Here is a 23,217-nt window from a genome sequence, read left to right as displayed (position 1 = left end):
AAATTGAGTTGAGACCATCTAAAAAATATCTTAAATGGTTTCCTCAATGCAATTTAACTAAATAGTATTTCATTGGGTAATGTTTGTTCAGGGATGTGATTTATTTAGGGTTAAGTCGGTATTCGGCCGACTGTCTAGACTAACTACCAATCAAAAAATTGACATGGCTGATTTTCAGCTAATTGAGTGACTGACATAACAAGAGAAAAACTGCTGATGCACAGACACATTTCTAATTTTGCACCTGGTGTATTATACTATTCTTACTCTCAATACTGAGTTCCTAAAAAAAATGTATTAGACATTTTTGCAAATGTATTACAAATAATAAACTGAAAAACACATTAACATTATTCAGACCCTTTACTCAGTACTTTGTTGAAGCACGTTTGGCAGCGATTACAGCCTCGAGTCTTCTTGGGTATGACGCTACAAGCTTGGCACACCTGTATTTGGGGAGTTTCTCCCATTCTTCTCCGCAGATCCTATTTTCAGGTCTCTCCAGAGATGTTCGATCGGATTCAAGTCTAGGCTCTAGCTGTCACGATCGTCGTAGTAATGAGTAGACCAAGGCGCAGCGTGAGAAACAAACATGACTTTAATTAGTTAAAGTTTCTAAACAAAACACGACTCGTGAAGTCCACGGTGACAATGACCGAACACGGAACAAAAACCCACAAACCCAAAGTGAAACACAGACAGTTAAATATGGCTCCCAATCAGAGACAACCAGCAAACAGCTGACACTCGTTGCCTCTGATTGGGAGTCACTCAGTCAAACATAGAAAATGACGAACTAGAACACCCAACATAGAAACAGAACACATAGAATGAACACACCCTGGCTCAACATAATGAATCCCAGAGCCAGGGTGTGACACTAGCTGAGCCACTCAAGGACATTCAGAGACTTGTCCCGAACCACTCCTGCATTGTCTTGGCTGTGTGCTTAGGGTCGTTGTCCTGTTGGAAGGTGAACCTTCGCCCCCATTCTGAGGTTCTGAGGGCTCTGGAGCAGGTTTTCATCAAGGATCTCTCTGTACTTTGCTCCGTTAATTTTTCCCTCGATCCTGACTAGCCTCCCAGTCCCTGCCGCTGAAAAACATCCCCACAGCATATTGCTGCCACCACCATGCTTCACCATAGGGAGGGTGCCTGGTTTCCTCCAGACGTGACGCTTGGCATTCAGGCCAAAGAGATCAATCTTGGTTTCATCAGACCAGAGAATCTTGTTTCTCATGGTCTAAGAGTCCTTTAGGTGCCTTTTGGCAAACTCCAAGCGAGCTGCCATGTGCCTTTTACTGAGGAGTGGCTTCCGTCTGGCCACTCTACCATAAAGGCCTGATTGGTGGAGTGCTGCAGAGATGGTTGTCCTTCTGGAAGGTTCCCTCATCTCCTCAGAGGAACTCTGGAGCTCTGTCAGAGCCCATCGGGTTCTTGGTCACCTCCCTGACCAAGGCCCTTCTCCCCTGATTGCTCAGTTTGGCCAGGCGGCCAGCTCTAGGAAGAGTATTGGTGGTTCCAAACTTCTTCCATTTAAGAATGATGGAGGCCACTGTGTTCTTGTGGACCTTCAATGCTGCAGAAGTTTTGGTACCGTTCCCCAGATCTGTGCCTCGTCAAAATCCTGACCTCGGAGCTCTACAGACTATTTCTTCGACCTCATGGCTTGGTTTTTGCTCTGACATGCACTGTCAACTGTGGGACCTTATATAGACAGGTGTGTGCCTTTCCAAAGCATGTCCAATCAATTGAATTTACCACAGGTGGACTCCAATCAAGTTGTAGAAACATCTCAAGGATGATCAGTGGAAACAGGATGCACCAGAGCTCAATTTCGAGTCTCATAGCAAAGGGTCTGAATACTTATGGAAATAAGGCAATTCTGTTTTTGTATTTTTTATAAATTTGCTAACATTTCTAAAAACATTTTTTAGCTTTGCATTTTGGGGTATTGTGTGTAGATTGATAAGGATTTAAAAAATATATATTTTAGAATAATGCTGAAAAAGCCCTGCGTCCGAGAAGGTGAGAAATGCCCTGAATCAATACGAAGGATCCAATGAACAAGCCACTGTGGTTTTCAGCTTGTCTCTTTAAACTTTCTGCCCATACTCGCAACTGTGTTTTCTAACCCTTAAATTGTGCTGTAACGGTGATGTGTTGTGTGTAATTAGTCTCACTCCTGAACAGGTGCTTCCATTACAGGTCAGATTATCAGTCACATCTCAGTGTGCCATCCAGCCAACCAGCCAACCATTTCAGTGTATACAGTATTATATCATGGCATCATGGGTCTGCAAGGGTTAATTAGATCAGTATGAAAGATGGCCATGGACATCAACTCCTGCCGTGTCACACAAGTTAGACTGGGATATGTTGATACTCTCTGAATTGCTGAATTGCTCATGGCAACCTTTTCACTCTGACAAGAAACTCCCAACAGTCTGGGACTCTCAAGTCTATGTGGACGGATGTGTTACTCAACTTAAAACTTAGTAAGTGATTTTTTCCCTCTCTAATCGAGCCTTGACAGGCCCAGTCAGTAGAGGAACTTTGGTTTGGTTGAGTCCTGTCAGATAGAGTGGGCTGCTCCGCTGATGGCCTGCCGGCTGTACTGTGACTGTGTGCTTGAGGAGCATGGCTGGCTTTTCCGTCTCCAGGGCTAGGGCTGTCTGAAGCACACAGCAGCTCCTCTTGGTCTGAGTGGAGCGTGGCGGAGCTAGATGGTGGTACAGTCTGACCGCTGGTACATTTCTCTCAGCCCAGGCTGCTCATCATGGTCTATACCATTGGCTTCTCCCAGGCCATGGCAGGAGTGTGGACTCACTGAGCTTTAGAATGGAGTCAATCTGCACGCTACACCCCAATTTAGAATTCACAAACACCTGGATTCATGGGGGATTTCAAACCGCGGTATCTCTTTTGTGGTAAATGCCACTTCGGGAATTGTTACCCATCTTATAGAAGACGCCAGAAGATAATTCACTTTGAGAACCTTAAGAAGACATATAGTCATATAAATGCTTTGGGATAGGAGCAATTGCTCAAATTTCAATGAACTGAGGAGAAAACCGTCTCTCTTGCACTAGTGAGTATTCCTCTTACTGTAAAACGATGAATGTATTGTAGACTGCAGTAGGCCCTCAAGCTTAGGTTTACCTGGGGATTTGGTCATGTTAGAGGTTTTAGAGGTTCTACAATTTGGTTTATGAGAGAAAGGTCTACGGAAAAACTTGATGTTTCTGTGTGCAGACTGTAGACCTCAATCCTCTCCATTCTGAGAGATAAGACAGTGTTACAGTGAGATCAGTACAATTAGAGATCACATGAGACTTTAATACCAGGGGTCAGTGGGATACTACAGCATGTGTCTTCATGGGACAGTTTTAGAAAGTGAGAATCCTTAAATATTTGATAACCAGATACTTGGAAAGAGGGCCTAATGGCCCCCAGTCTGTAGACCATGTATACTGTTTGGGATAGAAATAGCATCTTGTTGTTGTATTTGCTCTCATGATTCTGTGAGTAGATGATCTGTGTGTGGTGTTTTAAAGGGCTCCTGTTCTTCCATTTTAGAGCTGAGGGTAGGGTCATGTAGTATCATAGCTGAGGCCTTGTCCTGGCACCTGAACAGTTCCTTTATCTCCAGGGATCCTATTTGCATTCAGGGAGGTGAGCCCAGGCACCCTTTATAGTCACTGGATGTGATGCCCTTATTTGCTTTGATGTAAACTCATATCCTGCACAGTAAAAGCGAGGCACCAAATCTGCCGTCCAGTCCCTGTGATTTATGTTTGTTTAATACTAGAGCCTTTTTTGCTTGTTCTGCCCGTTAACGCCGTGGCAGGGGTTCAACTTTATAATTACAATGGAACTATGTTTTTGTCGCTCACAGCAGGTGAAATAAGTTGAGAACTAACTCTGGCCCAGAGGTGACTGTGAAACTACAGAGGAACTTTCCAATGACTGATTTAGCTCTTTTGGAGGAAAGCTTGACCGCTTTTGCCAACATTTTACTTTTCAAATTGTCAAGTCATAATTTCATATGTTCATACTGCTAACATCCTTTTGTTGCGAATCATTCTACACATTGAAACAGTGATGGGCATGTAAGGCTATACGCACATTATATCCAGCCAGGCAGGATCTAACCTCTTTCATAGTGGATAAACGTAGGAGTCTTGGGAGACAGAAAATAGTAAAAAGGAAAGACTGTGAGCGAGACAAAAGGCACATGTCCTGCAGCAGGAGTAGTCCACTGGGCTGTGAAATTATGCATGTTGAGATCATAAGCTCCTCTGCATGAGAGAGCAACTTTCCCTCCTAAAATCTTTAGGTATGCATTTAAAGTCAGAGTGAGGCGAGCACAGCCTTCAAATGATGCCCCTGCCCATCTCTCCCCTCTCTTTAAAAGGCTCAAAGAGAAAAAGCTATATGTAGGCTAACGCTTGTTGTTCCTCACTCTCTCTGGTTTAATGTAACTGCTACAGGCCTCTTCCTCCTCTCAGAACAAGACAAGGCAATAATGTTTCTTATTCCAGATGCATGCTGTACTGAAGGGAGGGGGGGAAGGGACTCACAGGACTAACTGAACACAATAGGGCTATGGAACAGAGAGGGGAAATGGGTTGGCCTCTATACACTAGTAAGAACCATAGGAGCAGTAGTAATCATTAACCATCTGTGTATTAGATATTTTATGTAGACATTGATGAGGATATGGATTGAGTTGTTTGGATGCAGGCACTGGAGTGTGGAAAATATTGTCACCATAGTGTGTATGTGCGAGTGTGTGCATATATGTGTGTGCCACAGGAGGTTGGTGGCACCTTAATTGGGGAGGACGGGCTCGTGGTAATGGCTGGAGCGGAATTGGTGGAATGGTATCAAATACATTAAACGCATGGTTTCCATGTGTTTGATGCCATTCCATTAACTCCGTTCCAGCCATTATTATGAGCCATCCTCCCCTCAGCAGCCTCCACTGGTGTGTGCGGATGCCTGTGTGTGTGAATGTGTGCATTTGTGCCTCTGTCAGAGAGTGTGTGATATAGATTTTGCACTCACATTCAGAAATGTATTTTAGTTCTCTGCTAACTTTTCCATGCAACTGTAAAGGCTTGTTTTTCACCACCACTCAATGACTGAGATGGTATGGATTATTTGGAGAGAGAGAAATGCAGTGTGTTTGAAGAAAAGTGCAGTCAGTAGTAATCTTTTAACAAAGAATTGCCTTCGGTAGCAGAAAAGAAATAAGCATAAAGAAAGACATTTCTGCAGATAGAGAATGTTTTTGGAGAGATATTTGTTCCTGTTTGTGACAGCCCACAAATACAGATTTTTACGATTCCCCTATTATTTCTGGAAACAACTGAAATGTGTTTCTTCCTCCTCCCTCTCCAGCTGTGGGCAAAGCTGTCATATAGTGTAGTGGGATAAAACTGTTGAAATATATTTCTTTGTCAGAGATCCCTAATTCACTTGGCTGAATATAAACAGTATTTTACAAAGACTAACACCATGCATGGCATACATCAGATTTCTGTGTCCTGATGGTTACTGATAACACAATGGACAATGAATTCAATCTATATTTCAAGACCAATAACATGTTTGAGAGACATCTCTATTCCTTGTCATCAAAACAGCAGGGTATTACTGCCCTTGGCTTTGATACCCTGAACAACAATGTGACTGTGCACTGTTGGTGTGTGTGTTGTCTAGACGAGAGCTGGGGAACAGATGTTTACATTGACATTTTAGTCATTTAGCAGACGCTCTTATCCAGAGCGACTTACAGTTAGTGAGTACGTACATTTTCATACTTTTTCATACTGGCCCCCCGTGGGAATCGAACCCACAACCCTGGCATTGCAAACGCCATGCTCTACCAACTGAGCTACACGGGATGTATCACTATTGGCAGCTCAGCTGGCCCATTTAAGGGAGTGTGGATGAGAGCGCTCTGTGGGATGATGTACTGAGAGCTCCTAACCCCAGTCAATGGACAGCCAGTGATGAATGATCTGGAAATGTATAGGGTCCATAAACCCTGGCTTTCTATTAATTTGGATGATGTAGTAACACATCAGGTGGTGGTAACCCCTGTCTTCTACTCCTCTATCTATTATATTGTTTCTCCAGCCATCACTCTAAACAGATCAACGTGCATTGAGCACGACCCAACACTATTCTTACTTGACTCTCAGAGAAGGAGGGCTGGGAAGGATAGATGTGCAGCTAGTTTGAGAACTGGTGTTTATTTAGTTTGAGCTTTTTTAGTAATACTGATGTTGGTAATACTGAGACTCTTAAACCAGCTTCAGATGTACCCCTTTGCTATCTAAGCTGTGCTTCCTTTATTTGACATAAATCAAATACCAACAGAAGTATGACAGCTGTGTGTTTTCAGTCTGTGAACTTTGAAAATGGGGTGTATGGCATGGGTCGATAGTTTCTTTACTTTGTTATATTTACTTGGTAGTGTTGTGTCTGAAGGATAAATGAATGAACAGATCGCTCTGTCTTGGAAATGGCAAGAAATGGGAAATCCCCTTGCTTGATAACACCCAATATGATTTGGTGGAGGGATGGAGGGAGTGAACAGAGATGTCGGCCCAGTCATAAGACTTGATATCCAAACTCCATTCTTCTTTGTGTTCCAGCTGCCACCAAAAGTGTGAAAGATGAAGCCCTCAGCCTTCATGTTCCTTCTTATCAGCTCAGCCGCCTGCATCAATCTCAAATACATCTCCAAGAGGAACTCGGGTAAGTCCACAAGTCTCCCTTTTAATCATGCCCAATCTATAAGTGGTCAAAAGTTTTATTCATTTGACTTTTCTTTTGTCACATTCCTCTCAATGAAAGGGAATTAATTTCTCCATATCTATTCACCGACGCAATGTTGTGTTTTCACAATAAATGTCCAGGGCTTGATTTCTGAGTGTTATGGATCAGTTTAATATTCTGTGTGGTGGTATTTTGTTAGATGTCTGCTCCACCTCTGTGGTACATGTGTTGAATGTTTGGGGCCACCAGATATCCAGTTTGAGCAGTATATTTTCTTTCCTTCTGATAGTGATTGAGTGCTTTTGATGATATCTTTGTGCCACAGTGATGTCTTGTTTGGTCCTTCACTAATTTCTCCACAGAGGGAGTTATAAAAAAAAAGCTCAGTCCTTTCAGGCTTTCCACAGACCCAACTAATCTAGTTCAGTCCCTGCTTTGGAGACTCATCATTGTGTGTCTGTTTGCGTGTGGGTGAGGGTGTGTGGTGAGCAATTATGTTACCAGTGCCAAACTGGCTTTTATGTGGGCGGCAAAAACATAGAGGCAATCTTGTCTGTCAGTTTCTCACCCAGTGCAAGATTTAATTGTTTGGCATTTTCTCTCCTTGCAGTACCAGATGATCAGAGACGGACATTGCATGTTATTTTGTTTCCCTGCTAATATTTGATGTAACACCTCCCTGTGTGACAGGAATTGCACAAACAGAGTGTTAATTGTCTGCAGACAGAGACAGCTTTGATTCAATCAATGGTTTATTTTATTTTGAAGATGCTTGAACTTTGAGGACCTTTGGTCCACAGAAACTAAGAAGCCGAAATTGCTTTTTGTACAAATAAGTCAAGCAATTTAAATGATGTTAGTAGAATTATGAGTTTTGTGATATGATCCAAGTCAAGTTGTTTAGTGTTGCCATAGGCTATTGGGGGAAACCATAATATTGTCCCTTTCCATGGCAGAAAAATACATCCAATGAGAAGCAAACTATGAATAATAAAAAATAAATTTTTAGATCGTTTTAGGACCGATATAAGCATGATGTTATGGGGGTTGTGTTGGGGTTGAAAACTAAATGATGCAGCTAAATTGAAGCTTAACTTACTTCAGAGAATGCCTTAAAAACATTGACAAGCATAATATAGCTAGACTTACTACATGATCAACAACAACAACAAAAACACAAACTGTTATTACTTGACATGGGCAAAATGTGTTTGCTTATAAAGTTATTCTGCCTTTGTGCCTTCATGTGACATTATCCATGAACAGATCAACAACATTCAGCTTATCATGATCCATGTCATAAAATAGGATCCTGGAATACTTTAAATAAAGGAACCCCACAGGCAATACAATTTTCCACTCGGGAGAAAAAAAAGTATGTTGTGGCTTATCAGATATTATCTGATCAATTGCAATCCAGATAAAGCCAGCCTTATAAACGTTTGTGCAAGAATAATCTAATTGTTTTGTCTGGTCATTCCTGTTAAGATCTCACCTCCCCCCGTCACCCCAGGCAGCTGTGTCCGGGGAGAATGTGTGCTCCTGATATATCTTGTTCATTCACCTTTAGGCTCTGCATTTCCATTGAGGGAAGGTTAGTGGTAAGCAGGCAACAAACGGCGCAGTATCTTTCTGATCTTGAAACGACAGGACACTTGAGTCCCTTGGTTAATGCTTTGAAGTGTAATAGAACGCTCTGTGCCTGGAGCATCCTGAGTGAATTTCTGAGGAAAGAAGTACAAAATATATACAGTATCTCACAAAAGTGAGTACACCCCTCACATTTTTGTAAATATTTGAGTATATCTTTTCATGTGACAACACTGAAGAAATGACACTTTGCTACAATGTAAAGTAGTGAGTGTACAGCTTGTATAACAGTGTACATTTGCTGTACCCTCAAAATAACTCAACACACAGTCATTAATGTCTAAACCGCTGGCAACAAAAGTGAGTACACCCCTAAGTGAAAATGTCCAAATTGGGCCCAATTAGCCATTTTCCCTCCCCGGTGTCATGTGACTCGTTAGTGTTACAAGGTGTGAATGGGGAGCAGGTGTGTTAAATATGGTGTCATCGCTCTCACACTCCCTCATACTGGTCACTGGAAGTTCAACATGGCACCTCATGGCAAAGAACTCTCTGAGGATCTGAAAAAAAGAATTGTTGCTCTACATAAAGATGGGCTATAAGAAGATTGCCAAGACCCTGAAACTGAGCTGCAGCACGGTGGCCAAGACCATACAGCGGTTTAACAGGACAGGTTCCACTCAGAACAGGCCTCGCCATGGTCGACCAAAGAAGTACAGTGCATGTGCTCAGCGTCATATCCAGAGGTTGTCTTTGGGAAATAGATGTATGAGTGCTACCAGCATTGCTGCAGAGGTTGAAGGGGTGGGGGGTCAGCCTGTCAGTGCTCAGACCATACGCCGCACACTGCATCAAATTGGTCTGCATGGCTGTCGTCCCAGAAGGAAGCCTCTTCTAAAGGTGATGCACAAGAAAGCCCACAAACAGTTTGCTGAAGACAAGCACACTAAGGACATGGATTACTGGAACCATGTCCTGTGGTCTGATGAGACCAAGATAAACTTATTTGGTTCAGGTGTCAAGCGTGTGTGGCGGCAACCAGGTGAGGAGTACAAAGACAAGTGTGTTTTGCCTACAGTCAAGCATGATGGTGGGAGTGTCATGGTCTGGGGCTGCATGAGTGCTGCCGGCACTGGGGAGCTACAGTTCATTGAGCGAACCATAAATGTCAACATGTACTGTGACATACTGAAGCAGAGCATGATCCCCTCCCTTCGGAGACTGGGCCGCAGGGCAGTATTCCAACATGATAACAACCCCAAACATACCTCCAAGACGACCACTGCCTTGCTAAAGAAGCTGAGGGTAAAGGTGATGGACTGGTCAAGCATGTCTCCAGACCTAAACCCTATTGAGCATCTGTGGGGCATCCTCAAACGGAAGGTGGAGGAGTGCAAGGTCTCTAACATCCACCAGCTCCGTGATGTCGTCATGGAGGACTGGAGGAGGACTCCAGTGGCAACCTGTGAAGCTCTGGTGAACTCCATGCCCAAGAGGGTTAAGGCAGTGCTGGAAAATGATTGTGGCCACACAAAATATTGACACTTTGGGCCCAATTTGGACATTTTCACTTAGGGGTGTACTCACTTTTGTTGCCAGCGGTTTAGACATTAATGGCTGTGTGTTGTGTTATTTTGAGGGGACAGCAAATTTACACTGTTATACAAGCTGTACACTCACTACTTTACATTGTAGCAAAGTGTCATTTCTTCAGTGCTGTCACATGAAAAGATATACTCAAATATTTACAAAAATGTGAAGGGTGTACTCACTTTTGTGAGATACTGTATATACAGTGGTGTGAAAAGTGTTTGCCCCCTTCCTGATTTGTTATTTGTTTGCATGTTTGTCACACTTAAATGTTTCAGATCATCAAACAAATTTAAATATTAGTTAAAGATAACACAAGTAAACACAAAATGCAGTTTTCAAATGAAGGTTGTTATTATTAAGGGAAAACAAAATCCAAACTTACATGGCCCTGTGTGAAAAATTGTTTCCCCCCCTGTTATAACACAACTCAACTGTGGTTTATCACACCTGAGTTCAATTCCTCTAGCCACACCCAGGCCTGATTACTGCCACACCTGTTCTCAATCAAGGAATCACTTAAATAGGACCTGCCTGACAAAGTGAAGTAGACCAAAAGATCCTCAAAAGCTAGACATCATGCCGAGATCCAAAGAAATTCAGGAACAAATGAGAAAGAAAGTAATTGAGATCCATCAGTCTGGAAAAGGTTATAAAGCCATTTCTAAAGCTTTGGGACTCCAGAGAACCACAGTGAGAGCCATTATCCACAAATGGTGAAAACATGGAACAGTGGTGAACCTTCCCAGGAGTGGCCGGCCGACCAAAATTACCCCAAGAGCGCAGCGACGACTCATCCAAGAGGTCACAAAAGACCCCACAACAACATCCAAAGAACTGCAGGCCTCACTTGCCTCAGTTAAGGTCAGTGTTCATGACTCCACCATAAGAAAGAGACTGGACAAAAATGGCCTGCATGGCAGAGTTCCAAGACGAAAATCATTGCTGAGCAAAAAGAACATTAAGGCTCGTCTCATTTTTGCCAGAAAACATCATGATGATCCCCAAGGCCTTTGGGAAAATACTCTGTGGACTGACGAGACAAAAGTTGAACTTTTTGGAAGGTGTGTGTCCCATTACATCTGGCGTAAAAGTAACACCGCATTTCAGAAAAAGAACATCATACCAACAGTAAAATATGGTGGTGGTAGTGTGATGGTCTGGGCCTGTTTTGCTGCTTCATGACCTGGAAGACTTGCTGTTATAAATGGAACCATGAATTCTGCTGTCTACCAAAAAATCCTGAAGGAGAATGTCCAGCCATCTGTTCGTGACCTCAAGCTGAAGCGAACTTGGGTTCTGCAGCATGACAATGATCCAAAACACACCAACAAGTCCACCTCTGAATGGTTGAAGAAAAACAAAATGAAGACTTTGGAGTGGCCTAGTCAAAGTCCTTACCTGAATCCTATTGAGATGCTGTGGCATGACCTTAAAAAGGCAGTTCATGCTCGAAGTGGCTGAATTACAACAATTCTGCAAAGATGAGTGGGCCAAAATTCCTCCACAGCGCTGTAAAAGACTCATTGCAAGTTATCGCAAATGCTTGATTGCAGTTGTTGCTGCTAAGGGTGGCCCAACCAGTTATTAGGTTGTAGGGGGCAATCACTTTTTCACACAGGGCCATGTGGGTTTGGATTTTGTTTTCCCTTAATAATAACAACCTTCATTTCAAAACTGCATTTTGTGTTTACTTGTGTTATCTTTGACTAATATTTAAATTTGTTTGATGATCTGAAACATTTAAGTGTGACAAACATGCAAACAAATAAGAAATCAGGAAGGGGGCAGACACTTTTCACACCACTGTATGTTATATATATATATATATATATATATATATATATATATATATATATATATATATATATATATATATATATATATACATACAGTGAGGGAAAAAAGTATTTGATCCCCTGCTGATTTTGCACGTTTGCCCACTGACAAAGAAATGACAATTTTAATGGTAGGTTTATTTAAACAGTGAGAGACAGAATAACAACAAAAAAATCCAGAAAAACGCATGTCAAAAATGTTATATATGTATTTGCATTTTAATGAGGGAAATAAGTATTTGACCCCTCTGCAAAACATAACTTAGTACTTGGTGGCAAAACCCTTGGTGGCAATCACAGAGGTCAGACGTTTCTTGTAGTTGGCCACCAGGTTTGCACACATCTTAGGAGGGATTTTGTCCCACTCCTCTTTGCAGATCTTCTCCAAGTCATTAAGGTTTCGAGGCTGACGTTTGGCAACTCGAACCTTCAGCTCCCTCCACATATTTTCTATGGGATTAAGGTCTGGAGACTGGCTAGGCCACTCCAGGACCTTAATGTGCTTCTTCTTGAGCCACTCCTTTGTTGCCTTGGCCGTGTGTTTTGGGTCATTGTCATGCTGGAATACCCATCCACGACCCATTTTCAATGCCCTGGCTGAGGGAAGGTTCTCACCCAAGATTTGATGGTACATGGCCCCGTCCATCGTCCCTTTGATGCGGTGAAGTTGTCCTGTCCCCTTAGCAGAAAAACACCCCCAAAGCATAATGTTTCCACCTCCATGTTTGAGGGTGGGGATGGTGTTCTTGGGGTCAAAGGCAGCATTCCTCCAAACACGGGCATGTATATGTGCTTTCTTGAGCAGGGGGACCTTGCGGGCGCTGCAGGATTTCAGTCCTTCACGGCGTAGTGTGTTACCAATTGTTTTCTTGGTGACTATGGTCCCAGCTGCCTTCAGATCATTCACAAGATCCTCCCATGTAGTTTTGGGCTGATTCCTCACCGTTCTCATGATCATTGCAACTCCACGAGATGAGATCTTGCATGGAGCCCCAGGCCGGGGGAAATTGACAGTTCTTTTGTGTTTCTTCCATTTGCGAATAATCACACCAACTGTTGTCACCTTCTCATCAAGCTGCTTGGCGATGGTCTTGTAGCCCATTCCAGCCTTGTGTAGGTCTACAATCTTGTCCCTGACATCCCTGGAGAGCTCTTTGGTCTTGGCCATGGTGGAGAGTTTTGAATCTAATTGATTGATTGCTTCTGTGGACAGATGTCTTTTATACAGGTAACAAACTGAGATTAGGAGCACTCCCTTTAAGAGTGTGTTCCTAATCTCAGCTCGTTACCTGTATAAAATACACCTGGGAGCCAGAAATCTTTCTGATTGAGAGGGGGTCAAGTACTTACTTCCCTCATTAAAATGCAAATCAATTTATAACATTTTTGACATGCGTTTTTCTGGATTTTGTTTGTTGTTATTCTGTCTCTCACTGTTCAAATAAACCTACCATTAAAATTATAGACTGATCATTTCTTTGTCAGTGGGCAAACGTACAAAATCAGCAGGGGATCAAATACTTTTTTCCCTCACTGTATTATATATATATATATATATATATACAGTGGGGAGAACAAGTATTTGATACACTGCCAATTTTGCAGGTTTTCCTACTTACAAAGCATGTAGAGGTCTGTCATTTTTTATCATAGGTACACTTCAACTGTGAGAGACAGAATCTAAAACAAAAGTCCAGAAAATCACTTTGTATTCTTTTTAAGTAATTAATTTGCATTGTATTGCATGACATAAGTATTTGATACATCAGAAAAGCAGAACTTAATATTTGGTACAGAAACCTTTGTTTGCAATTACAGAGATCATACGTTTCCTGTAGGTCTTGACCAGGTTTGCACACACTGCAGCAGGGATTTTGGCCCACTCCTCCATACAGACCTTCTCCAGATCCTTCAGGTTTCGGGGCTGTCGCTGGGCAATACGGACTTTCAGCTCCCTCCAAAGATTTTCTATTGGGTTCAGGTCTGGAGACTGGCTAGGCCACTCCAGGACCTTGAGATGCTTATTACGGAGCCACTCCTTAGTTGTCCTGGCTGTGTGTTTCGGGTCGTTGTCATGCTGGAAGACCCAGCCACGACCCATCTTCAATGCTCTTACTGAGGGAAGGAGGTTGTTGGCCAAGATCTCACCATACATGGCCCCATCCATCCTCCCCTCATTACGGTGCAGTCGTCCTGTCCCCTTTGCAGAAAAGCATCCCCAAAGAATGATGTTTCCACCTCCATGCTTCACGGTTGGGATGGTGTTCTTGGGGTTGTACTCATCCTTCTTCTTCCTCCAAACACGGCGAGTGGAGTTTAGACCAAAAAGCTATATTTTTGTCTCATCAGACCCCATTACCTTCTCCCATTCCTCCTCTGGATCATCCAGATGGTCATTGGCAAACTTCAGACGGGCCTGGACATGCGCTGGCTTGAGCAGGGGGACCTTGCATGCGCTGCAGGATTTTAATCCATGACGGCGTAGTGTGTTACTAATGGTTTTCTTTGAGACTGTGGTCCCAGCTCTCTTCAGGTCATTGACCAGATCCTGCCATGTAGTTCTGGGCTGATCCCTCACCTTCCTCATGATCATTGAGGCCCCACGAGGTGAGATCTTGCATGGAGCCCCAGACCGAGGGTGATTGACCGTCATCTTGAACTTCTTCCATTTTCTAATAATTGCGCCAACAGTTGTTGCCTTCTCACCAAGCTGCTTGCCTATTGTCCTGTAGCCCATCCCAGCAGGTCTACAATTTTATCCCTGATGTCCTTACACAGCTCTCTGGTCTTGGCCATTGTGGAGAGGTTGGAGTCTGTTTGATTGAGTGTGTGGACAGGTGTCTTTTATACAGGTAACGAGTTCAAACAGGTGCAGTTAATACAGGTAATGAATGGAGAACAGGAGGGCTTCTTAAAGAAAAACGAACAGGTCTGTGAGAGCCGGAATTCTTACTGGTTGGTAGGTGATCAAATACTTATGTCATGCAATAAAATGCAAATTAATTACTTTAAAATCATACAATGTGATTTTCTGGATTTTTGTTTTAGATTCCGTCTCTCACAGTTGAAGTGTACCTATGATAAAAATTACAGACCTCTACATGCTTTGTAAGTAGGAAAACCTGCAAAATCGGCAGTGTATCAAATACTTGTTCTCCCCACTGTATATATATATATTATATATTTTTTTAGGAAACTCCATGGCTGCACTTGAAATCTGGGACACAGGGTTAAGTCATTGCTCCTAGATTCTCTAAGACAATACCACTGGGACCTGTCATGTGTTTCATCAGAACACAGTCATTGTACGCCACAGTGATTTTTAAAGGAACATCCTCCCATTGAACCATTGTCTGTATAATTGAGAGTGAAATATTTATGTGAGAACCTCTACTTTTGTTTGATACTGCTCTTGATACTTCTCTTCCTTTGATTGAGTGCTGTATTGTGCATTCAGCTCTATAATGCTGAACCTGTATGGGGGGAAATATCCGTGGTTATACACAATGTAGATTATTCTCAGGTTATAAATTTTTCTGTTTTTCATATGAAATGATGAGGTTTTAAAAGCTCTACAACCATGTCATTGCTATCTTTCTTAACAAGTGTGAATATCCATTAAGGGCTCTTAACCCAACAATAAACTTTCCACATCATAATTCTTCCATTCATATTTAATGAACAGGAACTCAATTAGCAACTTAAAAGATGCAGCTCATGTCACTTGGCAGTAGAGGCATGTTCTATGTTTAGATTGCTGATGCAAATGGGTGCAAACAAAGGGTGCCACGGTAGTAGTGAGAGGTTAGTCAAAGTCAAGTAAATGAATTTTGCAAAACCACTACTGATAATACGTCAGGGGAAAGCCTGAAAGACACATGGCAAACAGTTGAGGTTTGGTCAAACAATTCTAACACAGTCAAATACCCCATGATGGTGTCCCGTTTAATCTAACTGAACATTTCACATTTCAACACAGACTTAAAATGCAGTCATTTATCCCCATTGTCATAAAAACAGATATGAAAACACATCCTTAGGCCTTAAAAATAAACATGCAGTACCATCAATGAATGTCTTGCAGACCCTTCCTCTCAGAGTGCATTTGAGGCAGCAGCCATGTCTGTGTGTCTGCCCTCTGTATGTCTGAGGAGCCATACAGACAGATCTCCAGTAAGCTGCTCTGACATGGACTTTTACCCTTTCAACGAAGGGAAGCGTTGAGAATCCGAGGACATCCCCTAGTGCGCCTTCTCCTGTAGCCCAGTCTCCTGCAGCAGCCCTGTTGGAGACGTCTCCTCCACTCTGTCAGATGGCAGCCTTCACTGGTAAATAACCAGGCTCCTCCTTTGAATTATTTTCATTAAACTATACACAGAGAAAGAAAAGATACCATGGTAGAGTAAAGGTTACTGATTTCACAACCAGTACACAATAGCTTAGCATATGAAAGGCCTCAGCTCCACCATGTGTCACTCATTTCTGCCTATTTCTAAGCTCTCCGCTTCAAAATAGCAGGTTCTGCTTCTGAAAGCCGTCAAAGTGATATGAAATGAAACCCAAACAATACCGTTCCCCCTGTCTTTTAAAAAGCTGGGAATAGTCTTTAGTAATCCGCCTCAGACTGCTACTTGCTGCTTGTGCCAGCCAATATGCAAGTCAGATAAAAGACAGAAATTAAATAAAAAAGATCTTCAAAGGCCCTTTTCAGTGCTTCTGTGCTTTCGTTCCTGCAGGCTTTTCACTTTCTGTGTCAATCCCACAACCAGGTAAACCACGGGGGTTGCTGTATGAAAGTATAGGCATACATGCATTTTTAATGACACCCAAAGATGAATGGTGTACATATACCACCAGAAATAATACACACACGAAAATATGATATGCATGGTCCCTTAAATCTAGAGGGATTATCTTCTCAATTTTCTTTCTTGCAGTAGTAATGTTACAGCTGATTTGATGCATATAGTATGTGAGTGAAATACGGACTATACACACATTAGACCAGTTTGTAATCCTTTACATTCAGATCATAATCCTGATGATATGAAGCAGTTATGTCATGAATTATTAATTGGTTTTATGATATTTAATTGGCATGGCTGTATAGTTAATTGCCTTTCAACCCCTACATTTAGAACTTTTAAATGTACTTAAATGTTTAACATAAAGTGAATTCTGACACGTAGGGAAATGTATTTCCAGTGGGAAATACCAGTGGGAACTCAAGTTATACATAGAAAGGATTTCATTTATTGTATTATAGATGGAATGTGATTGTACTCTGTTGTTGCCCCAGAGAATTATATATTTAATAGGCAGCGAGCAATTCAGTCAGTCAGCAAGGAAGCACAAACTGCTGAGCAAAGATCTCTCGACTCACCATCTAATCTGAACATCATCTGTCTGTCGCACGGGGTTCTCCCAGGAAAACGCCCCAATACATACAGTCAGACACCGTCTCCACCATCCTCAACTTTGATATTGTCCAAGGTTGCATAAAAAATGTATCCGCTCTTTGTTTCTGAACTGAAATATTGATATAGCTTAACACCATTTGAGTCGCAGCCCCCACTGACTGGTTAGTGGTTAGCCTACTATTCAAACAAGGGCTTGCCATCGCAAAAAGCTACAAGGATCCTTCGGCATGCCGTTTTGAGACGAGCCTGCGTATTTGACAGTGTGATGATCTTTGCTAATACACGCTTTCTAATTATGTCTGCTCACTCTATTGACATTCCTATATGGCCAACGTGTAGATTGAGTGACGATGTGTGTGTGAACATAAGAGCAATAAAACGTGATGGTAATGTGTTTGGACGGGATGCCCTGGGGATGTTGCTATATGTGGATGGCGATTAATTACTGTCCTGATATTCTTCGTCAAGAGCCGGCTCTGCTTCACTGTGCCCTGTGTGACAGTTGGTTCAATGAGGAACCAACAGCCTTTGACATCATTCATATAATCATGTCATTAATAAAGAGGAGAAGCCTTAACTCCAGAGTGGCGCAGCGGTCTAAGGCACTGCATCTCAGTGCTTGAGATGTCACTACAGACCCTGGTTTGATTCCAGGCTGTATCACAATCCACCCATGATTGGGAGTCCCATAGGGTGGCGCACAATTGGCCCAGCGTTGTCCGGGTTTGGCTGGGGTAGGCCGTCATTGTAAATAAGAATTTGTTCTTAACTGACTTGCCTAGTTAAATAAAGGTTAAATAAAATAAATAACCTATTTCCCCTTATGGAAGACAGTTATCACATTTACAGTTTGACAGCAATCTTTATGAATCAGCATTTCTTCTCTCTGTCATTTGGTTGCATTTTTTTTTCAGTGAATGAAGTAAAGTCCTTCTTCCCACCCTCATCCCATCCCACCTGTCACAACTGCAGCCCATCAATAGCTGCCTTAAATCTACATATTCCACTGGGACCAAGTGTTTCTCTCTCCGTCAAAGCGAGGCAGTTAAGATTATGAGTCACTCTACTAAGAAAACATATTTTCAGTGCACTGCTATCCCCATGGCAACGTGCCACAAAAGGGGAAATGCCAACACAACTTTGACTCAAGAAGCCCTGCCACCCCCTCGACCTCCTTCTCTACTACTCTGTCACTTCCTTGGTCAGTTATTTCACTGAACATGCACTACGTGCTGTAAATTAATAATTGTTCATTTACTCTGCCACGTTTGCCCGACACGACAGTGCAATATATTAGATTGGAATTCATTATAAAAACAACTGTCTGTGGGTCTGCCTCAGCATGTGATATGTATTCTAGTGGAGACAGGGCTAATACATAACCTGATTACAGCAGCAGTTTGTAAATAAGCTCGGAAACAAATTAACACTGAACGCCTCACCCGTACAATAGTAAACGCTGCCCATATGATTCATTATCCAGTGGCTTAGGAGAAGAAGAACGAAAAAAAGGAACATGTTTGGAATCTGTGATCTCCCTGTAATGCAGTCAGACCTTTGAACATCATAGTGAGTAGTGCCCTGTATCCAAGACCTACAGATAACACTGAAAAAGGCTTTCCTGTCAAAAAGGGACCCTTGAGAACAGTGCTATGAATAAATATAAACTCACAGGCCGGCAGTTTTTAAAGTGGGGGAGGGAGGGAATTGAGGCATAAGGAATCATTTTAACTGGTCCAGAATACACGAGGACAAGGTGTTAGAAGTGATGACCATGCATTTAACTGCCACTCATGTTGTTGTACACTACTATATGTAACCGGTGTGAAGTGGCTAGCTAGTTAGCGGTGCGCACTAGTAGCATTTCAATCGGTGACGTCACTCGCTCTGAGACTTTGAAGTAGTTGTTTCCCTTGCTCTGCAAGCCGCGGCTTTTGTGGAGCGATAGGTAACGATGCTTCGTGGGAGGCAGTTGTTGTTGTGTGCAGAGGGTCAATGATTCAAGCCCAGGTTGGGGCGAGGAGAGGGACAGAAGCAATAGTGTGACATATACATAGTACTATACATATCCCCATTGACTGACAACTCAGGTCCTTGGAGGACATTTTGTGATGCTTCAAACAGCTAAGTGGCATTAGGCAAAACAGGAGGAAATAAATCAATTAGACCATTTATTTGATCTACCGAAATCTCAGGAAAATTAGCATAACTTTCATTCTCCACAGGGATACAGGATTAGAACGCCGTTTTACAGTTCAATGTAAGAGTTAAACTGTCCTAATTTGCACCCTCTCTATTTCCTAGGATTTCAAATCCAAATTAACCATAGAAAGAGTTGGATACAGAATGCAGCAGCGTGCCTGCGCAGCCCCACTGTCAACCACCATATAATTAAGTTATGCACTTGTCACTGTAAGTCCTTAGCCTTGTAATTTTGCCATGCCTGAGCGCGCATACGGATAGATTATACAATTCCAACGGTGCCATCATCATACGGAGTCCTCTCTTGACAAACTTTGTAGCCTCCTACAGTGGGGGAAAAAAGTATTTAGTCAGCCACCAATTGTGCAAGTTCCCCCACTTAAAAAGATGAAAGAGGCCTGTAATTTTCATCATAGGTACACGTCAACTATGACAGACAAATTGAGAATTTTTTTTCCAGAAAATCACATTGTAGGATTTTTAATGAATTTATTTGCAAATTATGGTGGAAAATAAGTATTTGGTCACCTACAAACAAGCAAGATTTCTGGCTCTCACAGACCTGTAACTTCTTCTTTAAGAGGCTCCTCTGTCCTCCACTCGTTACCTGTATTAATGGCACCTGTTTGAACTTGTTATCAGTATAAAAGACACCTGTCCACAACCTCAAACAGTCACACTCCAAACTCCACTATGGCCAAGACCAAAGAGCTGTCAAAGGACACCAGAAACAAAATTGTAGACCTGCACCAGGCTGGGAAGACTGAATCTGCAATAGGTAAGCAGCTTGGTTTGAATAAATCAACTGTGGGAGCAATTATTAGGAAATGGAAGACATACAAGACCACTGATAATCTCCCTCGATCTGGGGCTCCACGCAAGATCTCACCCCGTGGGGTCAAAATGATCACAAGAACGGTGATCAAAAATCCCAGAACCACACGGGGGGACCTAGTGAATGACCTGCAGAGAGCTGGGACCAAAGTAACAAAGCCTACCATCAGTAACACACTACGCCGCCAGGGACTCAAATCCTGCAGTGCAAGACGTGTCACCCTGCTTAAGCCAGTACATGTCCAGGCCTGTCTGAAGTTTGCTAGAGTGCATTTGGATGATCCAGAAGAGGATTGGGAGAATGTCATATGGTCAGATGAAACCAAAATATAACTTTTTGGTAAAAACTCAACTCGTCGTGTTTGGAGGACAAAGAATGCTGAGTTGCATTCAAAGAACACCATACCTACTGTGAAGCATGGGGGTGGAAACATCATGCTTTGGGGCTGTTTTTCTGCAAAGGGACCAGGACGACTGATCCGTGTAAAGGAAAGAATGAATGGGGCCATGTATTTTGAGATTTTGAGTGAAAACCTCCTACCATCAGCAAGGGCATTGAAGATGAAACGTGGCTGGGTCTTTCAGCATGACAATGATCACAAACACACCGCCCGGGCAAAGAAGGAGTGGCTTCGTAAGAAGCATTTCAAGGTCCTGGAGTGGCCTAGCCAGTCTCCAGATCTCAACCCCATAGAAAATCTTTGGAGGGAGTTGAAAGTCCGTGTTGCCCAGCGACAGCCCCAAAACATCACTGCTCTAGAGGAGATCTGCATGGAGGAATTGGCCAAAATACCAGCAACAGTGTGTGAAAACCTTGTGAAGACTTACAGAAAACGTTTGACCTGTGTCATTGCCAACAAAGGGTATATAACAAAGTATTGAGAATCTTTTGTTATTGACCAAATACTTATTTTCCACCATAATTTGCAAATAAAATCATTAAAAATCCTACAATGTGATTTTCTGGATTTTTTTTTTCTCATTTTGTCTGTCATAGTTGATGTGTACCTATGATGAAAATTACAGGTCTCTCTCATCTTTTTAAGTGGGAGAACTTGCACAATTGGTGGCTGACTAAATACTTTTTTCCCCCACTGTATCTATGTAAACTATACTGAATAAAAATATAAACGCAACATGCAACAATTTCAACGATTTTACTGAGTTACAGTTCATATAAGGAAATCAGTCAATTGAAATAAATTCATTAGGCCCTAATCTATAGATTACGGAACAAGATCCCACAAATGACAATGCCCAAACGGCTGCCTAAGTATGGTTCCCAATCAGAGACAACAAGCAACAGCTGATTCACGTTGCCTCTGATTGAGAACCACCCCGGCCAACATAGAAACACAAGCACAAGAACTTAACCACAGAACACAAACACATAGAAACTACACACCCTGGCTCAACATATAAGAGTCCCAGAGCAAGGGCGTGACAGTACCCCCCAAAGGCGCGGACTGCGACCGCGCCAAACATAAACCGAACAGGGGAGGGCCGGGTGGGCATTCCTCCTCGGAGGCGGATCCGGCTCCGGGCTTGACCACCACCCTCGGTAGCGCCCCTGGTCCAGTCTGGCCCCGCTGGCCGGAGCTGGACTGAACACTGGTGGAGCGGATTGCTCTAGCTCCGGAGTGGAACAGGCACGGGCTCTGCCGGGCTGACGACGCGCACCATTGGCTTGTTGCGGGGAGGAGGAACAGGCCGGACCGGGCTGACGACACGCACCACAGGCTTGGTGCGGGGAGCAGGAACGAGCCGGACCGGGCTGGCGACGCGCACCATTGGCGGGAAGCAGGAACAGGCCGGGCCGGGCTGGCGACGCGCACCAATGGCTTGGTGCGGGGAGCAGGAACGAGCCGGACCGGGCTGGCGACGCGCACCATTGGCGGGAAGCAGGAACAGGCCGGGCCGGGCTGGCGATGCGCACCAATGGCTTGGTGCGGGGAGCAGGAACAGGCCGGGCCGGGCTGGCGACGCGCACCATAGGCTTGGTGCGGGGAGCAGGAACAAGCCGGACAATACTGGGGACACACACCACTGGCCCTACGCGGGGATCAGGAACGGGCCGGACCGGACTGGCAACACACCCCAGTACCTCTCGCCGTGCCTCTACATTCTCCTTCCCCCTGGTGACCAGTGACTCCCGTAACCTGGCGGCCTCCTTTGCCAACCCGCTGAACCACTCTATCCCTGCCTCCTGCTGCCCCGTCGTCCACGGCGTGAGCCCCCCCCCCTAAACATTTTCTGGGCGTCTCTCCTCCCCGTGGGCCAGGCCTCCATGGCTCTCGCCAGACTCTCGCTCCTCTGCTCCCAAGTCCAGCCTCTCTCCTCCTCCCGCGGCTTGACCCAGTCGAGGTTAATATCTTTTAGAGCCCTCTCTGGCTTTGGCTCCTGGACACGCTGCTTGGTCCAGTTATGGTGGGATCTTCTGTCACGATCGTCGGGAAGAGAGGACCAATGCGCAGCGTGGAATATGAACATACTTTATTTTTTAAATGATCCACACGAACAAAACAACAAACGATACGAAACGTGAAGTCCTTGGTTACAAGACAAACCATACGGAACAAGATCCCACAAATGACAATGCCCAAACGGCTGCCTAAGTATGGTTCCCAATCAGAGACAACAAGCAACAGCTGATTCACGTTGCCTCTGATTGAGAACTACCCCGGCCAACATAGAAACACAAGCACTAGAACTTAACCACAGAACACAAACACATAGAAACTACACACCCTGGCTCAACATATAAGAGTCCCAGAGCCAGGGCGTGACAGATATGCCACACCTGTCAGGTGGATGGATTATCTTGACAAAGAAGAAATGCTCACTAACAGGGATGTAAACCAATTTGTGCACAAAATTTGAGAGAAATAATATTTTTCTGCATATGGAACATTACTGTGATATTTTATTTCAGCTGATGAAACATGGGACCA

The 23,217-nt window shown here is 43.5% G+C and overlaps 1 protein-coding gene across 1 annotated transcript in view; it reads left to right on the top strand.

The window, feature by feature from the left end:
- Positions 1-23,217, top strand: part of LOC121545470 (X-linked interleukin-1 receptor accessory protein-like 2) — a 321,413-nt gene that overhangs the window by 29,225 nt on the left and 268,971 nt on the right. The window contains exon 2 of the mRNA XM_045208368.1: positions 6,669-6,771. Within this exon, the coding sequence (XP_045064303.1) occupies positions 6,690-6,771 (82 nt within the window). The 5' untranslated portion in view covers positions 6,669-6,689. The remainder of the gene's footprint in view (positions 1-6,668; positions 6,772-23,217) is intronic.

Source organism: Coregonus clupeaformis, chromosome 3 (genome assembly GCF_020615455.1).
Source record: "Coregonus clupeaformis isolate EN_2021a chromosome 3, ASM2061545v1, whole genome shotgun sequence".
NCBI lineage: Eukaryota > Metazoa > Chordata > Actinopteri > Salmoniformes > Salmonidae > Coregonus > Coregonus clupeaformis.
This window is presented reverse-complemented; position numbering and strand designations above follow the sequence as displayed.